A 15,421-nucleotide genomic window follows, 5' to 3' on the forward strand; every position below is an offset into this window, starting at 1 on the left:
TTGCTTTTCTTTTTCTGCATCAGCAGAGGGACACACGTGAGATGAAACGCTGCTCCAACACCTGCTTGAGCCTTGAGCCCCTGCTGGGACTCAGGAATGTAACAGAACCCACTTCCTGGGGCCGGAGGATCAGACAGGATGGTGCCTGTACGCCCAGCATGTTCTTAGCTCAAGCACAGGTGCTGTGTTGCGTGGGGCTCAGAGAGTCCTGATGGGTCACCCCAGTGGGATCCCTGCACAGTTGGTGGGCTGGCTACATGCAAAATTCCTGGAGGGGCACTGAGTGGGGACCGGGGCGACACCTTCATTAGGGGATGAGCATCTGCTCTCGGTGGACGAGCGCGGTGTATGCTAGAAGGGGTCAGAGTGGACTCCCACCCTCACGGGGATGATAAAGGGGCAGAGATGGACAGGAAAGGAAGCACCGACCCTGGGGATCCCACTCTCGGTTGTTGAGGTTTTAAAAACCATCTCCTCGCTATTACTGTAGAGCACAGAGCGGTATGAATTCCTTATCCTATGGTCAGTGAGACATTTCTGGACCGGGGTAAGTTATCAACTGAGAAGGCTGCTCTGTACCATGGAGCAGGTTGTGCACTGCCCAACAGTGCCCGTCAGAGGCAGTGGGCACCAAAACCACGAGGCTCCTCCCCAGGCTAGGCTGTGTGGGGCCCTTCAGCCAGAGGCAGGCGCCTCCCCGGTGCTCCCCAAGGCCGTGAGACAAGGGCTTGCTGACCAGGGGGCGGGTTGAGACGCAAAAACTGAGGCTGAGCTTGGTCAGGATAATTCCCCTTGTTTGAATGCTTGATTCCAGGTGGAATATATTTCAGCGTGTGGTTTGAGGAAAAGATTTGATATTTTTCCCCAAATGATTAACCAAATCCTAACATCTGGGCACATAACTCACTTGCTCGCCATTAATTTATAATCCCTGAAATTTCTGTATAAACATTTCCTTGACTCTGGACTCGCACGGGTGCCCACAGCCTATCTGCCTGTCCCTGACTCCAGGAACTCACTATTTTAGCCCCCAGGGTCTTATGGTGTTTAATACTAGGTGGACCACCAGGCCTGTCTGTCCAGGACGCTCCGGTGTTAGCCCGGAAGGTGCCACGTCTCAGAAAACCCGTCGGTTCCAGGCAAAGTGGGACCGTGGGCCAGCCTTCATCGAGTCCAGAACTTCCTCCCTGGACGATTCTCAGCCAGTCCTCTGAGTTTAGTGTTCAGATACACTTCAGAATCACTTTGCTAACTAAGAAGCGATTCCCCCTGAGATTGTGATGGGAGAACATTCTAGGCGACGTATACTCGCAGGCTGGAGAGGACTGGGCCCTCTCAGGGGGACCCAGGTGTGTTTGTTCATTTGCTCAAGCCCATTTGTCTCTGCTTCAGTAAAAACAGGTTTCCTTCATGTCGTAACTGCATGCATGGATGCAGAGGGTGATTCGCAGATTTAAAAAGTCACAGCAACTTTGGTCTCCAGTGCTGGCCACTGGACTTGGTGCTCCTTGAGCCCAAGTCCCCCATTCCACGTGGAGAGGAGATGCGGGCACCGCCCCGGGCTGCCCAGGCTGAGGGTGGTTGGAGAACCTTCAGTCATCCCGGGAAGAGGCCTGCTGCTGCTAAGGAACTTGGTAAGGACCCCCCAGCGTGCAGGACAGGGTGTCCCGGCTCCCGGGAGGCCTTTCAGTCTATGTCCCTGGTTGTGGGGGGAGAAGGATGTTGGCCCCCAACCAGTATGGACTCTGTTCCCACTGTGGGTCAGCCAGGGGCTGTGAGATGCTTACACAGACCGACAGATGTTCAGGGGGCTGGGTGGCCAGCTGGGGGCTCGATCATTCCCCCAGAGGGCATGCAGGCCCTGCCCGGGCACTGCCAGAGGGCGCTTACCTCGTTCACTGCTTTCCTGAGCATCCGAGTGTCCTCAACCTGCGCGTGGTACTGAGCCTCGAACAGCGCGGTTTGTTCTTCCAGCTGGTTGGCTCGGGTGGTGAGCTGGTCCACGTGCAGGTCCTGATAGCGAGGGGACAAGGTGCGCAGAGAGATGGGTCCCCATCAACCCCGACCTGCACAGGCACAGCAACCCCCCCCCCCACCACCTCCCCCAGGCTGCTGGAGGCAAGGCCCAGCGGTTGTCACACAGGTGTCACCTTCGCAGAATACCTGCTGTTTCTTCTCCAACTCAGCCCGAGAGCGCTCAGCCTCTGACTTCTTCACAACTTGCTTCATTATGAGGATGTCATCACGCACGTCCTGGTCTATGTTCTGCATGTAGAAGAGGTGCAGAGCCAGGGTCTCCATCTCCGTTTGCAGAGCCGTCACTGGGGGAGAGAGGGGGCGGGTGTCCCAGCATCGCACGGTGGCCGGGATGGAAGAAGCACCCTTCCCCATGCTGTGGGCTCAGCCTGGGACATGGCTTTTATCTTTAATTCTATTTTTTAAATTTTTCATTGAAGTCCAGTTGATTTACAATATTATATTAGCTTTGGGTGTACCACAAAGCGGTCTGATTGTGTGTGCGTGTGTATATTCATTTCTATTATAGTTTACGATACTGAACACAGTTCCCTGTGCTGCACAATAAACCCTCGTTGTTTAAGGAAAATGGCTTTTGAACTACAAAGACCCAGACCTTGCCTTCAAAGCCCTTACAGTCTAGTTGGCGAGATAAAAATAGCCGTCGTCTCCGTCCACCGGAGGTAAGAAGCCCTCCATTCCCACGAGATCCTGCGTGTCCAAGGAGGTTCTGAAACAGCGTGGAGGTTACAAGGCTTCATTTACACTTTGAGGTTGGGGATCTCAGGTACGGTCCTAAATCCCCAGCCTCACAGGCGGCTGAACACCACCGAAGCCCCCAGTCCTGAGGAATGGACTTCTTTTAACCAAATGCACCAGGATGATTTATAAGCTTGAACGCAGTTTATTCAAGGAGCCAGACCTCAACTGGTAAAAGTTTGCTCACTTGTGGAGAATCTTCCTTCTTCAGTGCACAGATCCAAACAGATTATCGAGTTATAGACCAAACGGTTGCTGGGGGAATATGTGTTGGAGGCAGGTGTTCCCGAAGGAGGGACCTTAAACTTGAAAAAAACATTGTCTTGTGCCCCCGAGAGGCCTGAACACGAGAAGAGGAGGTTGGGGCTCAGACACACAGAGGACCACCCCGTGAGGACACGGAGAGGAGCTGGTCACCCACAACCCCCGGAGCGAGGCCTCCGGAGAAACCACCTGGCCAACACCTCGATCTTGGACTTCTGGCCTCCAGAATGATGAGCAGGCAACTTCTGCTGTTCAAGCCGCCAGGTCTGCCGCCCTCTGTGGGGGCAGATGGAGCTGACTGCCCTTGGCACACTGCCCTTCTTTGCTGGTTGAGCAGCTGTGAGTCAATATTTCAAATATTCTTTTAACTTGTATCCTTTCAATGTTAGTGAAATCAAACCTGTTTTTACAGCTTGAGACGGGCTTTCCTTTGCAGACTTGCCTGCTTATTCCATCGGCCCTCCTTCCACTGGCAGGATGATTGTCTTTTACTCGTTGAGGCTTCGAGGGGCCCTTTATGTAATAAAGACAGGGTGTGCAGAATTCTTCATGGTTCCCACAACCTTTGCCCCCAGTGTCACTCCTGCGATTAGCTCTTGTTTGGGGGCAAAAAGGAGAACGTATCGGGTGGGCCTTACCTAAGCAGGCGAGCCCTCTAGAAGCAGTTTTCTTGACCTGGTGGCAGGAGAGAGGCTGGGGAGGGGGCTGGAGTCTGGGGAGGGGGCTGGAGTCTGGGGAGGGGGCTGGAGGCTGGGGTGGGGGCTGGAGTCTGGGGAGGGGGCTGGAGGCTGGGGAGGGGGCTGGTGGCTGGGGTGGGGGCTGGAGGCTGGGGTGGGGGCTGGAGAGGGGGCTGGAGGCTGGGGTGGGGGCTGGAGGCTGGGGTGGGGACGGGGGAGTTCATTATGAGGATGTCACTTTGACTTTGAATAACGGCTTCTTGAAAACAATAGATGACTATGTTAAATCAAGTTCAAGTTCACCCAGAAACATCCTGCTGTGGATTTTAACTGTAATTGGATGGAACTGCTGCTTAATTTGGAGACAAATGACTTTTCTACAGCGCCTCTTCCCATCTGATAACACTGTTGTTCCATTTATTTAAATCTGTTTTATGTCCCTTAGTAAAATTTTATTGTCTTTCTTCAGATAGGCTTACTCACTTCTTTCTAGATTTATTCCTAATTATGGTTGCTAGAGCTATTACGAATACGATTTTTTAAAAATTATAATTTCTCATTGAATATTACTGGCAGAAAAGAAAAGTAGAGATCTTGTATTCAGCCACTTTGTAGATCTCTTCCTGTTTTTAGTAGTTTTTTTCCATCAGTAATCTTGACTCTTCCAGGTAAACAATCATACCATTGGTGGAGAATGAGTTTCATGATTTCATCCAAAATCTATACTTTATTTTCCTGTTTTCTTGTGAGGCTGGAACCTCCAAAACAATGTATCTGCATGTCACTCCTGACCTTAACTGATTATTCCAGGGCTTTCCACTGAGTGCAATTATCTTGTTAGTTGCTGACAAATACTTATAAAGAACTTTCCTTCCATTCTGGTTTAGGATGGATAGTGAGTTTTATCCAAACACCCATTTGGCACCCAGAAAATCATTTTTCCTTCTCCTTTAACTTATGAATATAATGCAATAAATCAGTAGATTTCCTAATTTCAAATTATTCCAGAATTGGAGTTCCCTTGTGGTGCAGCAGTGGCATTGTCACTGCAGTGGCTGGGGACGCTGCTACGGTGCAGGTTTGATCCCTGGACCGGGAATTTCCACACACTGCAGGCACGGGAAAAAAAAAAAAAAATTCCAGAATTAAGCTCTTCTTCACTAGAAGGTATTTTTCTTTTCATATATCATTGAACTTAAGTCTTTTGCTGCTGAGCAAAAATTTAATATTTGCTAATATTTTATTTAGGATTTTCACATCTTGTAAGTAGGACCACTTTATAGTTTTCTGGGTTTGCACCCCATAAGCTTTTGCAATAAGGATTATACTGAGCATTGTAAAATACGCCCGGGAAGAGTTCCCCAAATTTTCCACCCACTGGAGGGCTGATTAACACAGGAAGTGTCTGGTTTCGTCCTGCCCATAATCCTATGGCATCTTTTTCCCTTTCCCGTTGGAATTTAAAAATCTCACCAACTATGTCTAGGCATGTTCATTTTTCCTTCCACCAGTCGGGCCCTCCATGATCTTTACATCTGAGGATTCGTCTTTCTTGAACTCATGCAAATCTTTTCCTCTGATGTCACTGGTTAATGCCCTTAATCTCCTGGAATTTGTATCTTATGGAAACTGACTTTATCAGATCTATTGTCCACACCTTTTAACTCCTGCTCAAAACATCCATCCTTTGGGGGTTTTGCTCTGAATTCCAGGGAGAATCCCTCCAACTGGCCTTTTAACTTACACGTTCAATTTCCAGGAGTGCTGATTGGTCTATTTAGTGTCTTTTTTAAATGAGGGGGATATTATTATTTTTTTTAATTCTGAGTATCCTTTTCCCAAACACTTTGCTCTCATTTGACTGATGAGATGCCCTCTAAAATACGTCACACAGCACCTGGCACACACTGTTTTTGGAACCTGGTGTGTTTGTGGAGGCATCTGCTCTGTCTGTCCAGCCCCATCTACTCTCCTGTCGGGGGACTGCACTGACCACTCATATTTGGATGTGAAGGGCTACTGACTGGTGGGCTTCACCTCCCTCCCAAGGGAGGTGGGCAGCTGTGGACATTCTCCAGAGGCAATGCCCAATGTTTCACCCACGGGACAAGGCAGTGGCAGCGCCTGGTGGCAGGGCTGGGAACATCGCCCGAATTCTTTAGTTAGCAGGAGGGGACAATGGCGATGTTAGAAGCACTCTTGCTCGGCTGAACAGCCTCTGCTCTTATTCCCTGGTGACCTCCGAAGGGACGCAGCGTCCATGAAGATGTCCGGATCTTTCCAGAAGCCCGTGCACATCTTGAACGTCTGATGTGGGGCTGCTGGTGGGTGCTCACTGCTCCTATGGAGAGAGGGTGGGGCACCCATGTCCTCTTCCAGGTTGGTCTAAATTCTGTTACACCTGGAGGGTGCGGCTCTACTGTGTTGCTGTAAGTGTCCCCTCTTCTCTTTTCGGTAGATTCTGTTAATGCGGTGATCATCTGGGAGGGGCACATACCCCACCTCCATCAATCCAGGCCCCTCTCTTTCATCTGTCGGGGTCCAAAATGCTTCTTTCCAGATACAGTTGGGGTATACGTGTGATTGTTTTCTTCCAGATTCTTTAGGTTATTTTCCCCATTACGATAGTAACAATACAGTGGATAAAGTTGGAAACATGAAAAAGCACAAAAATTCAAATGATCTGCTGTGATGGTGCTGTTCACTGTGACCCATGACCTCCGCTCTGGGCGGGGCTGCTGCTTAGGTAGGAGCGGTGCACGGCGATATACTGCAGCCCCACTGTCTCTTCTGCTCCAAAGCCACCGGCTTCCCTTAAACTGCGGCACAACCTGGTGCTGCTGGGCTCTGGACCACAGGCCCCTGGGCTCTGGACTGGCCTCATCAGTACCCGCCCAGCTTGTTAAAGCCTGTCCGGTTCCCCTTTCCTTGCCTTCTGGATACCCTGCCTTCCACTCCAGCAGTCCACCAGCCTCCCCTGCTTCTGCCTCCGTGCACCCCATCTGCATCTTTCAGCATCTGCTGCTTTGCCTAATTAGGTGCCTTGTAAGACGTTTATGTTTTCCCTCCCTCAAAAGCTTGGGAACCCCCCCAGGACACGAGGAACAAATTTTGCTTTTCCTGATGCCCTGCAATGGCACTCAGGGACGCCCTACCAGGTTGCAGTGACATGCGGGATACGACAGCATGTGAGGATGGCCCTTGGGGTCTCTATGGCATGCGGGGACGCGATGGCACGCAGGGATACCCCATTGGGTTGCGAGGGCACTCGGGGATGCGCCTCGGGGCCGCCTTACGCTTTTTGCGCTCCTCGTTGGCAGTCTCGCAGGTCCGGGCGTAGAGCAAGCGCACGCTCTGAAGCTCCTCCTCCTTCTGCCGCCTGGCACAGGCAGCGATCGAGTGGCGGTCATGGTTCTTCTCCAGCTGCATCTGTAGGCGGGCCAGGTGCTGCTGGACCCCGTAGAGGTCCACCCCCAGCTCCTGCCGCTGGACTCGGCTTTGCTTGGTGGCCACGCCCTGCACCGGAGAGAGAAGCTGGGTCACACGCCAGACGCGGACGCGGACGCACAGCCAGGTGGAAGGCGGGACAGATACGCACCAGCTCTTGAAGCTCCAGCTTCACGTTCTCTATCTGCCGGTTAAGGTAGTTCTTCAGGGCAGCCTGGAATCTTATCATCAGAGGCTAAAACAGTAGAAGAGCAGGCTGGTTACCATCCTGTTCCCTCCAGGGTGTAGACTCGGGGTGGGCTGGGAATAGATGACTTCCACACTGGGCGCCCCACTTCTGCCTGGGATTCTTACTCCAGAAACCACGCTCAAGGCAGTGGCTGTCAGTGGGGGTGATTTTGCCTCCATCCACACCGAGCCGTCACAAGGAAGGGGCTGCTACGGGCACCTAGTGGGTGGAGGCCCACCGATGCTGCTCAGCATCCTACAGTGCCCAGGAAGCCCCCGCCGCAAAGAGTGATCCGGCCCCAAACGTCAGTAGCGCGGAGGCTGAGCAACGCTGCCTCTGGGTGTGTGGCCCTACAGGGAGGGTGCACTTTACACGCCAGTAGCCCGAAGCCTGTAGATAAACCATTCAGGGAGCAGGGGACACAGGAGCCCTGTGTTCACCGGGTGCTGTGAGTGTGGAGGCGCAGGGCAGGGCAGGCCTACAGGACAGGTGCAGGGGGGTCTCTAAGTCCCTATTGGTCTGCATGAGGCCAAAGCAAATCCCAGCACGTCTCCTTACGTGGTCTGGGTCCAAAACCACCAGTTGGGACCTGTCTTCTTCAGCCTCATCACTACCCTCGGACTCCATCCTCTCCACCAGGTCCCCTTCCTCCGCCATGCTTAGCTGCTGGATCCTGTCCAGGAACGAAGGTGTGGCTCCTTCGCTGGTGCCGGCGTCAGACTCTGGTGGGGGGGGGGGGGGGAACAGCACGCATCACCGAGGCGTTGATAGAGAAAGTGCTTCTCTGGGGAGTCGCCAGGCAAAGCTGACGTCTAGCCTCGTGCAACATCATGGAAAAGAGAAAGAAAAAGCGCCCCGACTGGGTTAGGGCTCACAAGTGCTGTCCACAGGGTCTTCTGCTCATGAATCTTCTACTAGTGATTCAACACATTCCACAGAAAGGGTCACATTTTCAAGACAGACAAGAAGGAAGCACCTTTATAGATACTTTTAAATACATAGGTAGTGAACAGAAAGGTGGCTTCTTACTGATGGACAGGACTGATTTAAATGGGAAACAGCTGATAAGATTGGGAAGCCGTGAAATATCACTGAGGCTCTAGTATCGGCTTTTCTCCCTGCCTGAGCCGGAGATCCCGTTTTGTTTTTAACTCGTTCCGATGTGTGCTGTCTGCATGTCACTTGTGAGTGGCGTGAGGCCCTGTTAGCTGGACCATCCATGCACGCCCATCATATGGAATAAGAGATACTGTGGTCTGCTTTCCCACATACTCAACACAGGGATACCAGAGCCAAGAAAAAGGACCAGGGTGTGCCAGGAGAGTCCGAGACGTGTGGCCAGGGCTGGAGGCTGGGTTGTTGCCAGATCTGGGTCCAGGCTGGTTCTGCCACTTACACAGATAGGTTACTTAATGACTCTTAGGGTCTGTAAAATGGAGAACAGGTCCTCCTTCCCTGGGTTATCTGGATTAACTGAGATAAAACAGAGCCAATGGTCCTTATGTTATCCATATCTGTTAGTAATAGTCTTATCTTTGAGCTCACAGCCCAACAGGAAATGAAGTTACAGGTGGTGAATGAGTGACAACCTTCGCACAGAAGGGGATGTGCCATAGCTTGTCTGATGGTACCTGGCTCCTGTGCGGCGGGGCCCTCCGTGCCCGGAGGCTGTTCATCAAAGTCCAGGGATGTGTAGCTGCTCCCTGGGCTCTGGCGGTGCTGAGCCCCCAGAGGGAAGACCTTCTGCTGGAGCGCTCCCTGCAACTGTTTTTAGAGCAAAAATAACCAAATCTAAATTAATGAGCCTTTATCAGGGCCGAGGAGTGATTTGATTTTGATTCATTACAGCGTTCAAAATGCAACAGAGTTGTTAATGCAAGAGAAAACTGTTTGCCTAGCATGTGGCTTGTGGAAATGGCGAAAACGAAAACCATTTGCCCCCAGCTCCACGAGGAATCCCGGCGGGGTCTCTGCCTGTCTAGATCAGCGCTGAGGCCCAGGCATGTGCTGGACGTGGGTTTCTTTACTCCCAAATGCTGGTCTCCCTGAGCATGGGAAGCAGCATCTCTGAGCATCCTCTTTATGAAAGGACGCTGGAAAGCCTGAGTCCCAGCCAGGGTCTCCCAGGAGGGCTGTTTCTTCTCTCCTTTCCAACATTCCATTTTGGCAGCATTTCCCTAAGAAAATGTTTTCCCTCAGTAGAAACACTGGCTCCATTTAAGCTCTAAAGGAGACTTAAGACTCTTGCAATGATTATTATTGACAGTAATTACTGCTGCCGATGAACTGGTGAGTATTAGTAACAACAGACAAGGACCCGGTGTTCCCACTGTGGCGGAGTGGAAACGAATCCGACTAGGAACCCTGAGGTTGCAGGTTTGACCCATGGCCTCACTCAGTGGGTTAAGCATCCAGCATTGCTGTGAGGTGTGGTATAGGTTGCAGATGTGGCTTGGATCCTGTGTTGCTGTGGCTGTGGTGTAGGAGGGCAGCTGTAGCTCCAATTAGACCCCTAGCCAAGGAACAGCATATGCTGCAGGTGCAGCCCTAAAAAGCAAACCAAGACAAAACAAAGAACAGACAATGACCCAGCACAAGACCCTCCCTGAGGGGCAGATGCCTGTCACTTCTGTCATTTGCAGGGGAAGCCAAAGCCCTTGCCTAAGTTTGTACAGCCTGCCAAGGGCCATCTCCCCACCCCACCCCCCCCGGCTCCTGTTCTTTCTGATTGGACTTCCTCAGGTGATGCCGACCCTAGAAATGACTTCCGAGGCATCCAGAACAATAATGACATTAATGGGGCCCAGAGTCCAAAAGCCCACCTGTGTCCAGAAAGGGCTTCTCCTAATGAGAAGACAAGGAGGTGCCAAACACACCGATGACACAGCAGCGCCCGCTCCACAACTAAGCTTCTTCTTAAGAGGGAGAGCAGGCCAGGAGAAGGGAAACAGCCCCCTAATCGGGTTTCTAGGCTCAACAAGTGACCCATGCTTCAACTCTCCTGGCTCTCTTAGAAGGGAGGGCACTGTTCTGCTGTTAAGTTCTTAAAAGTGATTTTGCTCATGTCTTTGTCATTGGTAACCACGAAGTTTAATTAGGGCTCATCGAATATCGAACTGTGTTATTCTCCAAAACTATTAGCTCTTCTAGGTTTCGCAGGGTGGGGAGGGATGGCATGGTTCGGGAGCTGCCATCACAGCTGCCTGCCTCTGAGCAGGGACGTCCCTTGGTCCTCAGTTTCCTCACCTGTACAATGGGCATAACAGGAGTTCCCACCTCACAGGGCTGCTGTCAGGATGCACTGAGACAGTCCCCGTCAAGGGCATGGAAGGGTCTGGCCCAGAGTCCATGATGGAGAAATGTAATTCGTTCCCTTTCTTCCCCACCCTGCCCTTCAAGTCCCTTCCAGGACAACTCACACCTAAAGCCCATCGGTGAGGCTGGCCCAGTGTGGGGTGATGAATCTGGGCAGGCTGTCCCTGGGCCTAGTGGAGGGAGTCTCTGCAGAGGACAGCCTGGCAGGGTCTCTGCCCAAACTTTTGGGGGCTGGTCTGGGTGCGGTTGGCCCAACAGGATGGTGAAGGTGTGTGTACAGTCAGGGTGGCCCAGCTCGGGGGGGCAGGGGGCAGGGTGTCTGAGCCTGAGAGGGGTGAGGAGTGTCCACTTGGGGGTGGGGAAGTGCAGTGACGTTTACACCCAGGGATGTTTCAAGTTCGTATGTTAAGGATGATGGGGACGAGGCTTCAGGTTGGGAAAAGGAGTGAAAATCGAGAAGGGGAGGAAACGAGGAGGAACCACTTCAGTGGTGGAATTAGAGAGGTTTTGGGGTGAGCTGTGTGTGGGTATGTGCGTGTGGTGTGGTGGTGCCCACTCCTGAGTGGGCCCGGGGACAGTGACATCTCAGTGGCCATGAGAATACCTAGCCCCCAAATCTTGACCTCTAAGCTCTCTCTTCCATGCAGAGGAACCAGGGTCCGGGAGAAAAGTCTAGTTCTCAGGCTGGGGAAGTCTGTGCCTGAGAACAAGAGAGTGTTCAAAGAACGATCGTGGTTACGTAAGAAGAAGAAGGAGAAGAATGGCACCGGTGCGTTGGAAGGACAAGAAGGCCAATTTAAATGGGTTCACTTGTCAAACTGGGGACAGTCTGAGCTTCAGCATAAATAACGATAGCAATGGGTAGCACCCCAGTGCGTGAAATGGGAAACCACGAGGCCATGCAGATACGAAGAAGTATGGGAATAAAGTGAAAGTTTACTGAGGAATGGAGGTTACTGTGGTTTCAAAGCACCCCCATGTCTATCTCAGAACCCGGAGTTGCTTTAATATTTGAAAATCAAGGTAACCGCAAAATTAACAAACTAGAAAAGAAAAACACGATTCTCCCAATAGACACAGAAACATTTTTGACAAAAGCCAACATCCTTTTATGATTAAAAAAAAATCAACAGATGAGGAATAGCTAGAACTTCCTCACCCTGACAAAAGGCATCTATGAAAACCCACAACTAACATCATACACGACTTGAAGATTAAAAACTTTCCCTGTAAGACCTAGAACAAAACAAGGATGTCCACGCTTACGTTTCTGTCTGACGTTGTAATGGCAGTTCTAGCCAGTGCAATCGGACATAAAAAAGAAATAAAGGGCATCTAGATTGGAAAGTAAGACGTTAAACTGCCTTGATTCACAGACAACACAATCATCTTTGTGAAAAATCCTATAGATTCTACCAAAAAAAAAAAGAAAAAGCTATAAAGCTTCTAGACCCAACAAGGTGATTAGCAATGTTGTAGAAGATAAGATTGATATTCAAGAATCAATTGTATTTCTATATACTAGCAGCAAACAATTGGAATCTATTTAAAATGACATCAAAAACGCAAAATAGGTAGGAATAAACCTGGCAAAAGCTGTGCAACAGTATTACACATTTACACACTGCTGAGAGAAGTCCTAGAACAACGGTGACTCTGCTGAGATTTTCTTTTCTCATGCGAAATAAATATTCACCTTCCTATCTTAAACCGAAAAAGCACGTTTCCACACAATGCATCTTAAATGCATAGGGGTAAAGGGTATCTTTGCGGTGGAGAAGCCTGACACATTTTCATCAGGCCATCCAGGCCAACCTTATCAGTGATGGACAAGCTGCAGTGGTGTAGCACCTGATAGGACACCAGGAGAAAACAGCATCCTTCTGTGACATTCCTGCCAGGGGACCATAAGCCAAACCTGGAAGCACGGAAACACCAGGCAAAGCCAAACTGAGGGGCATTCTACAAAATAGCTGGCCTGCGACCTTTAAAAGTGCCAAGGTCGGAGCTCCCCCTGTGGCATAGCGGAAATGAATCTGACTAGCATCCATAAGGATGTGGGTTTGATCCCTGGCCTGGCTCAGTGGGTCAGGATCCAGCATTGCCATGAGCTGTGGTGTAGGTTGCAGACACAGCTCAGATCTGGCATTGCTGTGGCTGTGGTGTAGGCTGGCGGCTACAGCTCCGATTCAACCCCTGGCCTGGGAACTTCCATGTGCCACAGGTACGGCCCTAAAAAGCAAAAAAAAAAGAAAGAAAAAAGTGCCAAGGTCATCAATGTCAAGGACAGACTGAGAAGAGCACAGAGATGGGGCAGCTGAAGTCATCAGGAGACTATGAAGTGGAGCTCTGCTGTAAAGGACAGTCGGTGAAGGAGGCCTGAAGATTACTTGGTAATCTGTGATACGCTGTTGTGTGGTTGTCTGTGGGAAACATACATGGAAGCATTGGGAGGCAATGGAGCAGATTACTCCAAAACACTTTAAAAAACTGAAAGTTCTTATGGCACGCCAATGTCCCTATAGGTCTATCCTTGCTTAAAAGTAAAAAAATATGAAAATTATAAGAAGTAGCTCTTGTTATTATTATCTAGAAGTGCACTGTCCAGTTGTAACCACTTGTAACAGTTGGTTATATAAATTTAAATTAATTAGAATCTTTAAAAAATTAAAAATTCAGTTCCTCTCTCTCCCTGGCCACATTTCAAGTGCTCCATGGCCATAAATGACACATGGCTACCACCTTAGACAGCCTTTCCAACATCAGGCAAAGTTTTACTGGACAGTACTCCTCTAGAGATTGGACAGCTGGATGTCCTTACGCGGACATATTCCCAGCTTGGCTTTGGGGACACCGAAGTGGGTTCCAGAAACTTTCGGCACGTGATGGTGGATCCTGAGACCTGAGTCTGCTAAGGCGTTTCCAACAGGGCTTGCAGTATGAATTGTTTACAGTGTGCTCTGAGTTCCTCACATAGGGTGGCGAGTCAAACGAGCAGTAAAACAGAATGTAAAGCAAACCTCTGGCTACTTACTGACGCCTGGTCCATTTGCTCAGATGAGCCTGGCACTTGCTGGGAGAGCTCTGTGGAGATGACCCCCCCTCCTCTGGATGTGGATGAGCGTGGGGCCGCTCCGTCTTCGAGATGAGATTTCTTCCTTGCTCTTTCAGGCGGGTATGGGGGACCGACTCCATCTCTGGGCACCTCCCCAGGACCGAAGCTTGAGGAAGCCAGATCTGAAGAACTGGCTTTCCCTCCAGGGGCCATGCCTTCCATATCAGATTCTAATTTCCCCTCAGATTCAAATTCCTCTTCCGAATCCATTACCCCTTGGATTTCAGCTTCATCGTCTTCATCCTCCCCCTGGGCTGTGACTTCCCCGTCATTTTCAATTTCCTTTCTGGAATGCTCTGTAGGACGCTCAGCTTCTTCATTTCTCTGGTCGCTGCTTTCCTCTACTGCTGATACCTGCAGGCATGTAGCAGGAGAAAAGGCAGGAAAGAAAAGTACAAAGGCTTTTGTGAGGTTTTATTCTTAGTAGGGTAATTATACTAAAGGGAAAACTGCATCTACATCTTCCGAGCATCGCTGAAAGATGCTTCATGCTTTAATTTGTCTGTTGTCTGTTTTTTGTCATCATTTTGCATCCTTCCTTGCAGGAAATGAGCTCTGGAAAACGGGGCACTCTAAGAGTATGATAGCCCTGGCATTCCCAGGGAGCCACCAACACTACAGAGTGAGTTGGAAGGAAACTGAGTTTCTCTGCAACTGAACTGAGTCTGTTCTAGAGCAAGGCCATAGGATCTTTGTACACTTTTCTTGAGCAAGTCCGAACTCTCTTTAATTCCTGTGCATACAGCCCAGAATAACTCATCCCAGAAGGAACTTTACCCCGTCCCTTGCATTATTCTGGTCCTCTTCTTCAGAAGATGATTCACCTTCCAGATGAGACCTGGTGGCAGATAAACAATTGAACAGCTTCAAATAACATCTTTTTTTTCCTCAGCATTTATCACCTCCTTGATGTCTGCATATCTAGTTATTTACTTGTTAATTATCTGCCTTCACTCTAGGCTGTCAGCCGTGACTTTGTCATGTTCGTCACTAAAACTAGCACCAGATCATGCCTGTCGTGTGGTAGGAGTGGCACAAAAGTGCTGCTCCAGGGATGAATGAAAAATACAACTAGTCAAACATTAAAGGAACAGCACGAATAGATTACTCCAGAAAAGTCACCTTAAATACGCTTGTGTCTGGGACGAAACGGGAGAAAATAAACGCAAAGTAAGAGAAAACTGCACAAAAAGGACATACTCTAGAAACTCTTGGTTAGTGTCCCCATGATTTAGATATGTACAAGAATGTCACTTTTTTTTTTGTCTTTTTGTCTTTTCTAGGGCTGCACCCTTGGCACATGGAGGTTCCCAGGCTAGAGGTCTAATCAGAGCTGTAGCCGCCGGCCTACACCAGAGTCACAGCAACGCGGGATCCGAGCCGCATCTGCAACCTACACCACAGCTCACGGCAACGCCAGATCGTTAACACACTGAGCAAGGGCAGGGACTGAACCCGCAACCTCATGGTTCCTAGTCGGATTCGTTAACCACTGCGCCACGACGGGAACTCCAAAAAACTGTATTTTTAAAAAGTCAAGTTAATACAGAAATGTGACATGGACAAAGAAAATCCCCTGTGACTTCTCTCCTTCTCAGT

The 15,421-nt window shown here is 50.1% G+C and overlaps 1 protein-coding gene across 2 annotated transcripts in view; it reads right to left on the reverse strand.

The window, feature by feature from the left end:
- CCDC40 (coiled-coil domain containing 40) overlaps positions 1-15,421 on the reverse strand; it is a 40,530-nt gene that overhangs the window by 24,235 nt on the left and 874 nt on the right. For both annotated transcript variants that reach the window (XM_047758439.1, XM_047758438.1), the window contains exons 2-9: positions 14,600-14,660; positions 13,742-14,176; positions 9,024-9,156; positions 7,951-8,114; positions 7,315-7,398; positions 7,013-7,232; positions 2,164-2,321; positions 1,891-2,013 (exon numbers count right to left, since the gene is read on the reverse strand). In XM_047758439.1, the coding sequence (XP_047614395.1) occupies positions 1,891-2,013; positions 2,164-2,321; positions 7,013-7,232; positions 7,315-7,398; positions 7,951-8,114; positions 9,024-9,156; positions 13,742-14,176; positions 14,600-14,660 (1,378 nt within the window). The remainder of the gene's footprint in view (positions 1-1,890; positions 2,014-2,163; positions 2,322-7,012; positions 7,233-7,314; positions 7,399-7,950; positions 8,115-9,023; positions 9,157-13,741; positions 14,177-14,599; positions 14,661-15,421) is intronic.

The sequence above is a fragment of the Phacochoerus africanus genome, chromosome 14, assembly GCF_016906955.1.
Source record: "Phacochoerus africanus isolate WHEZ1 chromosome 14, ROS_Pafr_v1, whole genome shotgun sequence".
NCBI lineage: Eukaryota > Metazoa > Chordata > Mammalia > Artiodactyla > Suidae > Phacochoerus > Phacochoerus africanus.